This window comes from Antrostomus carolinensis, unplaced genomic scaffold, assembly GCF_000700745.2.
Source record: "Antrostomus carolinensis isolate BGI_N321 unplaced genomic scaffold, ASM70074v2 scaffold35510, whole genome shotgun sequence".
Classification (NCBI taxonomy): domain Eukaryota; kingdom Metazoa; phylum Chordata; class Aves; order Caprimulgiformes; family Caprimulgidae; genus Antrostomus; species Antrostomus carolinensis.
The window spans coordinates 28,688-44,829 of record NW_010287233.1 but is presented as its reverse complement, the minus strand read 5'-3'; the positions used below and the strand labels follow the sequence as shown (position 1 = coordinate 44,829).

Here is a 16,142-nt window from a genome sequence, read left to right as displayed (position 1 = left end):
CCAAAGTTCTAAAAAGCAAATGAAAGTGCTCACTAAATTCTCAGTAAATGCAGTGGAAGACAGGTCTGGTCCATGGACTCACCCTACAGTTCTCTCTCTGCATTCTGGCACCAGAACAGAGGTGCAGAGTTATTTGGGAGGGCAATACTCACCGTTATAGAATTGCTGAGCTGTTTGACCTTCTGCTCTAGTTGTTCTCTTTCCTGTTTTAAATCTGAACTCCATTTAAGTAGTTTCTGTTTTTCCTCTTCTTTTGCTGCAAAACAAAATATTAATCAGAATATTTAAAATGTTCCTGTTATAGCAGTGGATAGAGGCTCTAAACTGCTTCATGTAAAGATAGTAATTGAGTTTAAAATCAATTCAACAAGTTGTGCACTAAATCACACACAATACCTACATACACAAGCATCACAGAAGCCTTAATAATATTTAGGCTGCTATTTTCACTTCACTACTGATTAAGGTTCTTCCCCTTTAATTTCCTTTTGTAAAGGAAGTACCATTCAATCCCATTCTCAAAATAACATCTTCCATTGTTAAAAGTGAAACAAAAGTGTTGTTCTCCATTTTCCTACCTGCTTTATATGCAATATATGAATGAACAATTGCTAAAGTTCCTGGCCATGGGATTGCTTCTTCCTTCTTTAGCATCTGAAAGAAAAATGTTTAGAGATTTAGCTGGTACAGAACTAACTCTAAGAAAGCAAAAAGGGGAAAAGGAATGATTGATGATTTTCTTTTATGGATATCATTAGTCTTAGCCCTGTTAACATGGAACTTTGCAGACCTGTTCTGAGATTTAACAGAGGGAATTATTCACAACTGTATTGTGGCTCCCAGAAAGCAGGCTTGTCTCTTACAAATGTCAGCATTTTCTTGTGTGGCCACAAATAAAGTCTACTAATGAAACCTAACAACTTAAAAGAGGTATGAAAATATAATATATCTGAACTCAAACTTGCCAGGAGACATAAACATTATTTCATGGTTCAGACAAATTGCTGATCTTACTTGTTCTGGGGGAAAAGCTTTCATGGTACAGAGCAGTCTCCACACCATACAATCAAACAGCACACTTCCTGGCTAGAATAGAACACGAAACCATCCCATCTCCTTATCAGAATCATCTCAGTAGAGTTGTCAAACTCTCTTGATAAGGGTATGACAAAGCACCATTTATGTCTATCAGATGTTTCCCACATACTCCTTCCTAATAAATTATTTTGAGAGGAAAGACACATATTTTTAATAAGTGAATCAGAGTGGTGTATTAGAAGATAGAGGACTTGGTCACCTTATAGTGAAATAACTCAGATTTGCCCCCCATAATTTTATGGGAATCTATCACAGAAATATGAAGAGGAGGGAATCAGGCTGCTGATTAACAGCAATCCTTTGCAACTTCTGGAGTTCAATGTAAGGGTTAGCAATACAATAGTTTACTTCTTTGTCTTGCAATGTCAATGCAATTATAAACAAAATATGAAAATATAATCAATTCACTTCAATTGGTGTACTTTCAGAAAGGGGTCTGGAAGGAAGAACGACACCAAACTGTTCACCTAACCTCATTATCCTGATGCTGGATGATATTATTAAAGAGATCACTGCAGACAACCTCTCTGATGTTTGATTTATATGAGCAAACAGGGGCTTATATTTGCACTACCTATTGAGATAGGCTTGTGCAAATGTTTTATTTATTTGTCCAGAAGAATATACTAATAACTTTCGAAGAAATAACGAGCTTAAGATGAACAGCAAAGTTTCTGTGGGTCATAGAGAACCTTTCCCAAAAGTTTGTGTCCTTTGGTCCACAAAAATAATAAAAACACAAGGGTAACAAATAAAGACCCCAAATGTGGGAGCAAGACCTCACAGTTTTGTATTTGCATGCATTCCAATGGAGGTAATTTGATCAAATTCACACATGCCTTATTACAGATCAAATAGATTTGCTCAGTGTCAGGCTACCTTGATCTAAATAAAACAAGTTATCTGGTTATTTTCTTTAACATGGGAAAAATCTTTACAGTGCACTGTATGTAACTCTCCCTGTCTGCAAAACAATACCTGGTCTTGACACTTGGGACAGATCCACATGCCCTTGGGAATGGTTTTCAGAGGTGGGTCCAGACAGTCCAGGTGATAAACACGTGAACATGTGTCACACATCAGCAACTGTCCACTTTTTCTGCAAACACTGCAAAAATCCTCATGGATATCGCCCTATAAAATTGAGGGGAAGGGGTGTGGGTGAGAGAGAGAGAGAGAGAGAGAGAGAGAAGGCAAAAAGTGAACTTTGACCTTTGGCATCTACATCCCAGTTGAATGCAAAGTTTACAGCACGAACTATTTCTGAGGGTATTCCAAATGATCGAGCCCTTTTTAGGATGTGAAACAGGAAAACCGAGCAGGATGTCAGAAACACTGACACCTGTCTCCCAAACACTCCCACTGTTCTCCCAAGGCAAAATATTAACAGCAAACGCTTATCACCAGAGCTTCTCTTAACAACTGCTACCCCACAGCCTCTCTTCTTTAAGGTTCCCCTTTACCCTGCTTTTTTTTGGGTTTTTTTTTCCTAAAATGATGAGCTACCCACTTTCTTAACCCTTCTCATTTCTGGATGTAAGCACAACTCCACTTCAGGAATGCTGATAAGGCTGTCTCTTGCCAGTAACAGTGTGTAAGAAACCCCATTTGAGTGACTTAAAAGAACGCTGTCAAATATTTAGGTCACCTTTAAAAATGAAACTGGAAGGAAAAGGTGTTGTGCTTGTAAATGAAACAGAACAGAACGAATTATGTTCTGAGACAATTTTTTTTTTACTTCACTTAGGTTACCTCAAATTGCACAAAAAAAGCTGTGACTCAAAATTTTCTCATTCTCGATAGAGAGTGGTTTATGTTTCATCACTAACGTAGGCTGAGAGCCAGGATGAGGGAATACCAAGACAGATTTTCTAACTAAGGGGGTTTTTTTTGAAGAAAGAATTGAAAACATTACTGGCAGCATCTCTTAAAAAAACTAGGCTTAGTTACTATTGCATCACCATCAGAGAGAATTTTTTTCTACAGCTATTAACTCCCCAGAAAGGTAGGTCTGATTTTTGTCACTTTTTCTTCTGTCTCTCTCCTCCTGTTACTCCCGTCTCATGCCCTCTTCTCTCACTGCCTGTGGGCTGTCCTGGCAACTTGACAAATTCAAGGCCACACCTGGAGACCGAAATACACACTTCTCACTGACTTCAGTTAAAGTTTCACACACACCAGATCTTAAGATGTGTGTGTTGAGTCAAACTGCATGTAGACACTCCCCCCGTATGAAATATCAACGTGGGCAGTTTCATTTTGACCTGTACAGTCTTTTCACATGCATGAGTAAGGCCTATTGATTTGGAGGGAGAGCAGACTTGGCTGCACACTCACACATTAAGTTGCCAGGCAAGAAAAATTACACTAATCTCTACTGCAGATAAAATATTAAACATATTAGAAGAATGACACACAAGCAATCTGCTCGGGTTTCTACTCTCCATCACTATTGCTGATGAGGCCTTTCTTTGAAGGGAGGGCTGTTCTTCTCTTAATTCCCAGCACTAGCACTGATGTCATAGTACCATAGAATGGTTTGGGTTGGAAGGGACCTTAAAGCTGATCCAGTTCCAACCCCCCTGCCATCAGCAGGGACACCTTCCACTAGACCAGGTTGCTCAAAGCCTCATCCAGCCTGACCTTGAACACTTCCAGGGAGGAGCAGCCACAGCTTCTCTGGGCAACCTGTTCCAGTGTCTGACCACCCTCACAGTGAAGAACTTCTTCCTAATATCTAGTCTGTTTTGTAAAGGATCAACCTTTAGTGAATTTTCAGTGCCATGTTTTGGGTCTGATCCCAAAGATCCCCGAGACCATTGAGAGCTGAGTTATGGTATTATTTCATCCTTTAACACCAAAGAGTTCCTCAGTGTTAAGTGAAGAATTAAATGAGTGACATTTCATGAGTGACAGACTTGAACCATCACTAGAATATAGAGATTTTTGCACTGTTCTTACTGCTGAGTAATTGACTGTGAAAGGGAATTGCTATCTTCCAGGTGAATATGCCACTACTGCACGGGGGAGAATCACACATAACCAAGTGGTTCACAGCCAATTGCCAAATAGGAAAAAAGAAAAAAAAAAAAAAAAAGATAAAAAAGAGAGAAGTTTTGCTCCATCTACCACATTACTTCCTTCCTTTTCCCAAGATCTATTCCTGCTTCTACCCCTCCATCCTTACAACCAATCCCATCTCAAGTTCCTGCTTCATCCTCCCTTCAAAACGTATCCCTGTCATCCAGAGAACGACAACTGAGGAGAAAGACAAGGTGGACATTCTGGGCCATGGTGCCCAGTACCAAGTGCTTGGCATGATTTGTAATTTTCATAGGTTGGCTAAAGACAAAGATTTAATTTGGCATTCAAGTGCAAAATACCAAATTTCTATTCTAAAGCCTATAGGAATTAGACCATTTGAGCAAATTCATGCAAAAATATTTTAAAGATGGGCAAAACTGCAGTTTTCTTCTGTATCTGTCTGAGGAACTGCTCAATTGTTTTAACTGAAACTTCTGAAATAGCTTTTTACTTAGGCATGCACTTGTTATGCTTTCATTTTTAAGTCCCCAAAAGCTGGAGGCTGTAACTATAGACATTTTCTGTCCTATCTCGAATAAAGAGACCCTTTACTTTATACTCACGTCATGTGCTAACATGTATATGGAATTCAATACCAAGTATTTCTGAAAAGTCTACCAAATTAGCCCAACTGATGGCGAATATGCATTGAATGGGACTTTGGGATAAAATTCTTTCAAAAAATTAAACCCACAAAAATGTTAGTGTTGTTGCATATGTATAAACTAAATGACTTGTCTGGAAACATGTTAAAGGAGATTTATATAAGATTCTAAAGGAGAAAGAGTGCTACAGTGCCATATTATAATATGCTCAGGTAAGAGAGAATGTTAATCACTCTCTGTGTAATCTTCCACTGTCTCTTTGAAGGTACTTCTATTTCCATTAATTAATGAATAGTAAAGCAATCCAGAACCTAGGCCTAAATACTATTCAAATTCAGAAAGTTCAGGGCATTCAGAACTAGATTTGAATGCTACAGAAATTCATTATTCTTGATTCAGCCTGCTGCCACCAGGCACTGCAGAAAACAGGGCAGCAACTCAACATACTGATTTGAGAGTTCTCACACAGCGGGAAAAGGCTCGGCAGCATACGCATACGAGTCCGAGATGGAAAATCCCCCCACCACACTATCCACCACACTATCCAGTCTTTCTCTGGATGTAAAAAATGTTTGCTAGTTGTTTGTACTGCTAACTTTTAAAAGTCCCCAGAGATGGAGCTGTCCCACCTTCTCCCTGAGGGGCTGTTCCACAGTCCCATTCATTCATTCGACTGTCAGGAAATGGTTTTTACAGTCAAGTGCTATTCTGCTCTCAAAAGTGACTGTATAAAAGAGAACCTTTTAATTTCACATACATATTCCCTGGGTACCAGAATTGCATCTGTTTATTTCAGTGACTCAGACACACTTGTACTATTTCTATTCCCGTTACCTCTGCAGAACAAATACATTTCAGAGGCAAGAAGGTGGCTTCTATTCCCTAATATATATGGCCAGTAGAGCTGGTCTCTCAGCCTATGTACTTACAGTGGTGCAATTGCATAGATGAAAATAAAGTGGCCCAACTCTTCCTTAAAGCCCATTTCAAATAGTTGGGCCTCAATTATATGTCATAATATGTTTTTTTTTTTTAAAAAAAGAGACTGCTGTGACTCAGATGGCAGAAGGAGCTTGCAGCACTGGTATGAAGAAATAAGCAAGCATAGTTTTATTTTTAAACTGTGCCCAATGAGTACTAGTCATTAAAATGCACTTTACTGGAAGTACACTACAACTCCAGAGAATTTTGGTGCAATTAATTGTTTCACCCTTACTGAATAGTCACAGTACACTTTCAAACAAACCATAGTGTACATTCCCTTCATTATGTCATTTTGGACCTACACAGCCCCTCAGTCCAATTCTTCCCACACTGTTTTTCTTCTACAGTTTATGCATGACTTTTATTTTTTTTTCATCTTGTTTTTGCAAGAAATAGAAACAATGAAATAACTGGATAGTCCTCAGCAATTTAAGATAGTTGTGCTTTGGGTAGCAAATCTTATATTTGAAATAACTTAAATTAAGGACACTCAGTTCTTCATGAATTATAACAAAATGACTAGGTTTCACTCAAGACAGATTTTGTGATCTGACCGCAGGGGTGATGTATTTAGCGAGGTCAGTACACCAGCAGTGAGTGCTGTGAACGCTCCTTCTGGCTGTCCTGGGCTATTCAAGTGGTTTCCTTCTTTCTCTCATTACAAAAGCACCCCAACTTTTTGTTATTATGGTCTATAAGTAATACTTTTCATTCGCCCCTTCCCCCTTTTTCATGGATGACAGATTCAATTCAGTCAGACAAGATCTCAGACACTGTACAAAGGAAATGAGCTCATCTAGCATGCCTGGTGCCTCCCAATGTTTCAATCCACTGAAGGAGTTCTAAATAAAATCCTTACAGGATAAGAACATAGGTACAGGAGGAAAAAGGAAGGGTGTTAAAAAAAACGCTGGACAGTTTCACTGCACTGAATCAGGACAAATGATGAGTGAGACTAAAGAAACAAAATCTGCAATGATTTTCCTTGTTGCTGTTTCTGAGTATCTTTCTAAAAGTGACCCCCTCCCCAAGAGTTACTTACGTCTGTGGAGCTGGGGCTAGGCAGGGACACAGGCTGAACAGCTGCGGGGAAAGTAAATGTGGTCTCTGTCTTTTCATTTTCAGGGGAGTCAGGATAACTGGACAGAGGGGACGTGGGGGTCAAAGCCCCGAACCCCAGCACCGTGTTGTATTTAGGTGGACGACCTACATATTAACAACAGGGAACACAAAAAAAAAAAAAAAAAGAAAAAAAAAAGGAAAAATGATCTTACATACCTTTGGCCAGTGGTCCTCATTGGCTAGCGTGAAAAAGGAAATGATGTAGCACAGAGAGGAAGTTAATATAAAAGTTACAAGTGGAAGGACAGAAGCAAAGATTTAAACATTTTTTAGAAATCTTTAAATAGAATTTTGCAAGGAAAGAACATTTAAAAGATGTATTTTAGAAGGAAATAGAAATAAGCTCTATAGAGGGTCAAAGAATTGCTCCCACAAAAGCAGGGGGGGGATACTTGCCACCCCTAGAAATGAGGCTATTCAGCTTTTAGGGAAAACGTGTTGGCATCAAAGCTAGAGAGAAGCTACAATAACTGCTATGAAATCCTTTCTACTGCTATCCCACACCTCCCTATCTTTCTATTGCCAGCATAAATTTATACAAAGGTTAAGTCCTTTATCAGAGGCCAACACTCACCAACCCCCCTCCTTTCCTTCCCCTTTTGTTAAGCCCACTCACCCACAGATCAGCACTTTCCACCCTACTAGTACATTTTTTACATTAGGCTACCACAAGAACAGGTCCTGTTGTCTGACCCGTAACACCAGCACTACCAGTTCTAACCTACCACTGGTCTTCCACTGTAACCCTCCCCAAATTCAGTATTCTTTCTCAGTTAAGTATGTTTGATTATGCACAACTCCAATATGCCTCTTTAGACTAGCAGAAGCTCAAAATGTGTTTGCATTACGTATGCAAAGCAAGACAGCAAAAAAAGAGGATGTAACCATCATTTCTGCCTCTCTTCTCCAGAGTAATTTATGGATATGTAAACATAAAGGAGTTAGGATCTAGGAATAATTCCCCAGATCTTATGTTTACAGATTGTCAGTCTATACCTATTAACATGCTAAACCTTGCATTTAAGGTCTGGATATGTTCCAGAACTAAGTATGTCCTTGGAAACGGATTTCTGATAGTGATGTCCATGGCTGAAATTTCTGACGCGCTCAGCACCATCTAGAATTAAACTAAAGCTCTCAAGGGCACATGCTTGCATAAGCTTTTCACCTAATATACTGCCATACTAAATCACAAAACAAATGTACACATCCAAATCTTTTGTCAATTGAAAATGTGTTCTACTAATTTGGTGCTGATGCAAGGTACAGGCTCACAACAGGGTGTGAGAAAAAAAAAGGAAGTATAATAGCAGTCAGTGTGCAAAAACAGGCTAAGAGAATATCAAGCACAAAGGCATGCAATCGTTTTCATTGATACAGTAATTGCTCACAATGAGATATAAAATAGAATTAGGAAATCATTACTAGAAGAAGGAACATTTACTTATTCACAGAGTAAATGCAAAACTCTCTCTATAAAATCTACATAATGTAATTTTAAAAAAATAAGTTTAATGTTATTAGAGGATGCCAGTAGAGACTGATGTCTTTTATTTAGAAACAGCATAGCTGCAGAAGTGTCAGCTTTGCCACACTGCCTGCTGGACTGAAGAGGTATATCAAGGAGAGCATATGTCAAATGAATATTTGACCTTGCAGTCAAAAACCAAATCTAATGAAACTGGTCAGTGCTAGGTAGGACTGTGGGTTTTTTAATCTGATGGATTACTTGTTTTTTTCGACAGCAAAATCAGGAGTAGAGAAGGTATTATTAGTCTCTAAGGACTGCAGAAAGTAAGTCAACAAAAATCAGGGAAAGATTGTCATATATGTGTGGTTGATGCCATGCACAAAAAAATGGTATCATGTTCTCTCCTATGCTGTTCTGACTCGTCTGTTTCATTGTAATCTAAGTCTTAAAATTTCACCTGTTCTACAGAAGGATATCTACTGAATAATACCACACACCTATATGAAAGATCATCTCTCATTTTAGGACAAGTGGTACTCTGGTTGCAGAAAAGTGCTCGGTATGAGCACGACAGCCTTTCTTGCTCATGACAAATTCTTTTGAAGGGCCCACCTCTACTCCCAGTGGGGAACAAAGCTTTTGTCACACTAAGTTTCCTCTCCTGTTCAGGGCACAGACACCTTTTCCATAACCACCTTCTTCTTGACAGTAACAATACAATTTAGTTATCAACAAGAGGATCTTGACAGCAGCTTTATACCACTAAATGATGTTCAAACATCTCACCTTTCACTTTGCTCTATCTATTGTGTTTTTTGGTTTTGGCAAGTGAAACTGAAATGAAAAATTGAACTGCCTAATAAAACCTGCTATGTTAATCCCTAGAAGTCATGATCTTTGTCTATCATGGAAATTTACTGGTCAAAGGAAGTAGTGTAGAGTCCTTCTTTGTCTTGCTCTTCAAATCAACAAGGGGTTGTAAATGCAAGATGGAGGAAGAGGCATACAGCAGGGAGACAGGTCTAAGAACACCTCACCTCTTTTACGTGTCCCGGGATGCATTGTGCTGTTCAGGTATGTGACTGCACTCTTCTTGCGCTGCAGGGAAGAATACAACAATATTTATTGACTAACATTTTTGGCAACAACTATATGCAACATCTGAGGAACAGCACAGTGGTACTAAGTGAGATTACTGTCTGTTGTGTCTTCTGAAGCACAGCTCCTAATAGATTAGCTTTTTTACACTACTTCTGACATCTGGACTGCTTCAGGATGATATGCAAGCTGACCTAACAGTAAGACTAACACACACTGCCATTTAACATCAGCTTTACGTACGAGCAGGCAGAAAAAGACATAAGTATTAGAAGAACATCCCAATGTATTTACTATTTAAAAATCTGAGGGTCATATCATTGCAATGGCCTTTTGAATTATAAATGATAGCTTGCCTGTCTAGTTAGAACTGAGATAGCTTAGGAGGTAGCAACATGGCAGAAAGACATACAACCTCAGAATGAAAATACCAGCTTCCCCCAGCAAAAAAATTAATACCTCAGGCTCAAAAACGGCTCCACTGTACACTGGATTTGCTGTTGTTCTTCGTTTCCTCTCTTGTCGCTTACTTTGGATTTCTTGTAAAACAAAGCATTCAGGTTAGAAAACAATGGGTCTCAGAAATTATACACAGTCCTCAGAATTCAGTTTGCATGTAAGGAGAGCTGTGAAGATTTTTACAGAACACCAATCATGCTGAATATAGGCAACTCTGTTATACTTCTAATTTCTGAAGGTTTGAAAACTAAGAGCTGACAAGGAATACAAATACAGTGCTCAACTAACTAATGAAATGACAGCCATCTTCTCACCAAGTACTCCATGACTAAGGCATTTTAAATGGTCAGTGTAATTGGGATGTAAAATGAAAAGTCTCTGGTAACCTTGTTGATACTTAAAAAATAAAAGCAGTACAGAAATATGCAAACCATTGAAATCTTAGGCTGTATTTCACTGTATAGGATTAAGGAGTTTAAATTATAAACCCAATTACAATCATTTAACTCATTCACCACACATTACAGTTCCATGAAATCATGAAATGCATGAAAAATTGAGATGTGGGTTACAGTAAAATTATCCACGGTGTAACTGTGCAGATACAGGGGTTGTTCAGAAAGCAATGGGATTTTCACAAATTTCCTTCCTACCATCAGAGCATATGCCTTCATCCCAACCACTGATCTCAGCTGCATAAGCAACTGCTTTGTTTCAGTGTAATAAGAGGAATAAAAAAGTATGCAAAATAGTTAAACTAAGTTAGATCAAGAGTACAAACATCTCAAATGTACTTATGAGCAAGAAAATACTGTGTTTAATACAGATATATTTTGGACCTGTGCTTCCAATTCAGAATGGCCATGAAACAAGAGAGCTCAAGAAACAACTTAAGACATTTTTCCTACCTTCCAGATGGTCATGAGTAACTAGTCCTAGAGACACCATGAAGGCAAGTTTCTGTGAGGGGGGAGAAAAAAAGATCACGACAAGTCGAACCGTTAGGATGAGCTATGTCACTTAGGCCCTTTAAAGTCAGTTCACAGGTAACTAAGCAACAAAAATATTATTAGTAATACTTTGCTTCTAAAAATCACTTTTCATTCATGTAGAACCATAGAATCATTTGGCTGCTTTACAGAGGACAGACAATAGTCCCATTTTCTAGGTGGCAACCTAGGCTGAGATACAGGGAAATACCAATTGCTCGTGATCACAGAGTTGACAGAGCTGGGAACAAGAAAGCAGTTTCTTTACTTCCAGTCCAGCACTGAACCAATGATGTGATTGGCTCTTAGTAAATACCAACACAGCTCAATTGCCAGCAAAATATTGCTAGTTGAAGATCATTCTCCATACATTATGAAATACAAGGAGCAACTCTGCTTTACATTTCCTGTTCAAGAAGGGCTGTGGCTTTCTTAAAAGATTCTAATTTTAATGCAGGAAGTGCACAGACATGTAAAAATCAGAATTTGTACTGACAGCAGTTAACGCTCACTCAGTAGTCAGTCTGAATCCATCTACAAAAACAAATGTAGTAGATCATTTAGCTGTAATCAGTTCCAAAGCTCTGCATGGCAAAAAGGCTTTAAGAAATAGTCATTCTGGCCACTCTTTCTCCCCAAAACCAACTGGACCTAAACTGGAATAAAACCTGGGCAGAATGTGAACATACACGACTCTTCCCATCCTGCTCACTAGAGCAGAAATATTTTATAATGCAAAATAAAGACATTTCTCCAGCATTAAAAGTAACTCCAGAAGTCTAAAATCTCAAAGGAATGGAAATCAGCACTGTAATCTAAGCCTCCTGTTTGAAGGAAGCAACAGAGGGAAATTACAATCTTCTAACTTGGAAAAGACTCAGAAGTCAAATGCATTCCAGGACTGAAAAATGCAATGCATTATATTTCTTTAGACTTCTTATTCTGCAGCCTTATCAACTTCTGCTGATCAACAGGAATGTATGGAATGTTAAAGTTAAAGAGTCTTGAGAGAACAGAGGGGGAAAAATGTTTTCTGAAGGACAGAGTGTTTCCTTTTTTCCTTAAAGCCCTGGGTGTGTTATACTGATATAATCCACTGTGATACCTGTGGATTTTCTTCTCGTTTTGGCTTCGGTGCAGCAGGTGGAGTAACTGTACGACTTTCTGTTTGCTTCTCTTCTGCTTCCACATGTGGTTTAATAGTCTGAAAAGGAACAGTGTTTCTCTCATTCAGTGATAAGAATGACTTTTTTTACTTTGACTAATAAAGCAAAACAAATACTTGCACAGATACAGGAGAAAAACAGTTGAAAGCTGGCAGTGTACTAACAAAGACTTAATTGAAGAATCTGACATGAGAGGAATGTTAAATAAAGTGTTTTCCTTTAACAAAGGATGAAACAGCCTTACCACCATTCCATTAACCTATGCAGCCATGCAAGCAATAAAAGTAATTTTAAGAGTTAACTCCATTATAGAAATCACTATACAGTATGAGAAAACTAACAGACACTTTAAGAAAAAGCATCCCATGGAAGACTTCCAGGTCGAAACCATTCTGCATGGCACATGCATTTTGTACTTCTCACTCCTCAGACTTCCTATTTCACAGAATTATGAATGGCTCAAAATCTGTCTCTCTGACTCTCAAGATCTCAGATGTTTCTGAAGCTTTTTTCTTTTCTGAAGTCATAATCTCCTGCAATGGTATCACGAACCCTGCCTGACAATCCTCAGCCCATGGCATAGCTTTTGAGGCTACAAACTCCTGAGGTAAGCTCCAGGGAGGTGAACTTTCCCCCTTTATGATATGGAGAAAATATACAGAAAAATTCATGTATTATTAAACCACCACCATTCTTCTGTATGTTTTTCAACAGTTGAATTGCCAGTCATTATTCAAAGAGCAAACGAATATTGCTGACAGCAAAAGGAACAGGCATCAAAAGTATAGTATTGCAGAAGTACAACTTCAAACCATATGAGTTGCTGGACAACTGTGGAACAGCCTTGAGATACGCAAGAATCCATAAGCAGAACTGAGCATGAGCATATCTTTCATGCACATGATTTCCACAGTCTCCATAGGTGACTTTAAAAGCAGGAGGTACCTTCAAGGCGTATTATTCTATGAAAGATTTATAAATTAAATATATACTACTATTATTTATATAAATAACAGAAATAGTATATGTTATAGATAGTGTATTATACAGTATATAATATTATACTAAGATACAAAAGAGTTAAAAGTGAAACAGAAGATTGCTTTGCTTGAACTGAATGGCAAGGACTCTCAGTTGCAATCCACACTGACTAAAGTAATATTTTATTTTACGAAAGTCTTTTCTGGAGAGAGACTTTAAAACTAAACATCTAGAATTCTCTGCTTCTGAGGGTCTCCTTTCCACTCAGTTAATCCAATTTAGTCATGGGGAATTACCAGTCTTCAGAAGCCAGTGAGACTTATTTTGCCTCCAATCACAAGACTGCAAGATCAAGAAGGAATGGTCATATTTATTGTATTAAATACCTCTAACATTAAATACCCCTAATTTATTGTATTAAATATCCCTAATTTATTGTACTAAATACCCCTAACAATTTTGGGTAATTTTTGCTTTTCACATAGCCGCTCTTTGAAAAACAGAAACACAGAAAATATTTTTCCAGTGTTTCTTAAAGCCCAGCCCTGTGATGTAGCTCGCTTATAAACTACTGAAGTTAGGACAGTAGGGGGAGCATAAAAACACTGAAGCATGAGAAAAAGATTCCAATGGGCTGTATTAAAGAAAATGGTAACTTCTCCCCCAAGAGTTGCAAGTCATTCCATAATTTGCGCTGTTGTTGGAACACGAGTATCTCCAGCGTCCACTGAAAATTCCTCCATGGTTGTCATCCCCTCCACAGGGGCACAGTAAAGCAATAAAGCCAGTAGGTTGCATTAGCTGTACCTGTTTTTCAATGTTTGGTTTGCTGATCTGTACAGTCTGAGGTCCAGCGAGCCTGGTTCCCGGTGCTGCTATCACGATGCTGGTGAGCTGTGCCATAGGGAAGGTTTTGGCTATGGTTGCTGTCTGCCCGTTAACTACACGAACTGGATGTATGGAGTTCTGAGAGTTGGGTAAAGAGGTGGGGGTGAACTTTGTTGTCAACATCACGGGTCTCTGAATAAGTTGAGGAGCTGCAAGCATTGGAGGAGGTGCTGGGGCAATAGGAATGTTATTTTGGGCAACTGGTTAAGGTCGAACCTACAAAAAAAGAAAAGAAAAGAAAAAAAAAAGAGATTTGTATATCAGTATTTCAGATGAACTTCTTTACTAAGTCTTTGAATTCAGCCTGGACAATCTGCAGGTTGCTTGATTTTTTATAGAATGCCATTTTTAGCATAGTGTTCTAAGTACGCTATGAGAAGGGAAAGCCACATCTTCAAAGCTGCTTGCATAAAACCCATCCATAACATTTGCATATGCAGTCACTGTCCCTGAAATGCTATTTGGATGCACAGACGCTTATATTGCATGTTTATTGCCAAATGCTTATCTGTATCTAAAGCAACATACTGGTTTTGCAAGCCAAAAAATTTATAGTAGTATTTACAGGCGCAGCTGAGGCTCTCATGTTAAAAGTGTATCTCAGGACTTTATACTGAGCCTCCAAGAAATCATGAACAGTTGATTATGCCCTGAAAGAAATAATTAAAATTTTCAGTAAATCCCTGATACCTTTCTCAACTCTATATATTATTTAGACTCCTGCACAACCAATCTTGCTAAGCAAAAAAACTGTCAAGATTATAGATTAATCCCTCATTGAAAGTGCTAAAGGCTACAGGTAAATGCAGTCACTACTCTTTTTCTTCTTTCACAAGGAAGAAAAGAGTCACAAGAATCTTCCAGTCCTCCACCACCAATACTTGCTTATTTCTTGCCCATTGTTAACTCTGTACTTATCACACCATTATAGAGAAGTAGAATACATTACTCTGAAAAGAAAGTCTTTTCCTTATTTAATTTCTATTGTCCTATCCACCTTTAATACTCCATAATGCATTTTATCATGGAAAACTAGGTCACATTCCAAGAGATCACCATCCCCAAATCTTAATCAGATACCAACCTATACTTTCCTTTTATCTTTTGTAAAAGATTTAGACTTTTATTCACAGTGCCACGTATTTCTTACAAACGAAACACTTCCTCCAAAATGTTTTTTTTTAAATGAAGAAGCAATCTGTGTCTTTTCCAAACCATGAAAAAAAAGTAAAACACAAGTTTTACTGCTCAGCTGCAAACAGAGGTGACTCTTGCAACACTGAAATACTTGGGAACCATATAGGGACATCTCATTTTCCTTTTTTGCTCATGAGCAGCAAACAACAATTAGAGCAATTTAAGGCCTTGAGTGATGCTTTGATTTTGCTGACACTTGTTCTGTAGGTTCATTTAATTTGATACAAATGGGATCATATATGATCATCATAGGCAAATTTTATAATCCCAGACTCGTGCAGGTTGGGAGGCAGCTCAGGAGGTCTCTAATTCGACCTCCTGCCCAGAGCAGGGCTAACACTAAATGCAGATCAGGTTGCTTAGGGCTTTGTCCAGATAGGTCTTGTAAAATTCCAAGGATGGAGCTTCCACAACATCTCTGGGAAGCCTTTTCCACTGCTAATTGTCCTCAAAGAGAGAACTGTTTCCTTATACACAGTCTAAACCTTCCCTGTTCCAATTTATGATCGCGGTCTGTAATTCTCCTGCCAAGCACCCATGTCTCCATCTTTTTGTTGATTTCCCTGTTAATACTGGAAATAAGACTGATGTTAGGGTGCCCCCAAAACCTCTTCTCCAAACTGAACAAGCCCAGATCCTCAGCCTTCCCTTGCAGGTCATAAATTCCTGCCCTCCCAGCTATCTTACTGGCCTTCCTCCCCTGGATTCATTCAAATTTATCAACTTCTTTCTGCTACCAGGTGGTCTAAAACTGCATGCTGTTTATCAGATCCAGTTTTAAGATTGCTGAGGAAAGGTGGATAATCTCTTCCCTTAATCTGTTGTGGTCCTGTTGGTACAGCCCAATATGCTGCTAGGCTGCTTTGCTGCCAGGGCACATCACTAGTTTAGCTACTGTCAACAAAGACCTTCTAAGCAGTGCTGCTCCCCAGCTAGCCAGTCCCCAGCCTGTACTTATGCCAGGAATTAGCCCATTCCAGGTGCAAGACTTTGCCTTTTC

General features: G+C 38.7%; 1 protein-coding gene across 1 annotated transcript in view; it reads right to left on the bottom strand.

The window, feature by feature from the left end:
• PHF21A (PHD finger protein 21A) overlaps positions 1 to 16,142 on the bottom strand; it is a gene marked incomplete at its 5' end in the record, with an annotated part of 26,218 nt that overhangs the window by 3,349 nt on the left and 6,727 nt on the right. The window contains 9 exon segments of the mRNA XM_029083542.1: positions 153 to 256; positions 579 to 654; positions 2,077 to 2,232; positions 7,050 to 7,072; positions 9,402 to 9,462; positions 9,922 to 10,001; positions 10,830 to 10,881; positions 12,016 to 12,114; positions 13,865 to 14,161. Coding sequence (XP_028939375.1) covers positions 153 to 256; positions 579 to 654; positions 2,077 to 2,232; positions 7,050 to 7,072; positions 9,402 to 9,462; positions 9,922 to 10,001; positions 10,830 to 10,881; positions 12,016 to 12,114; positions 13,865 to 14,161 — 948 coding nt within the window.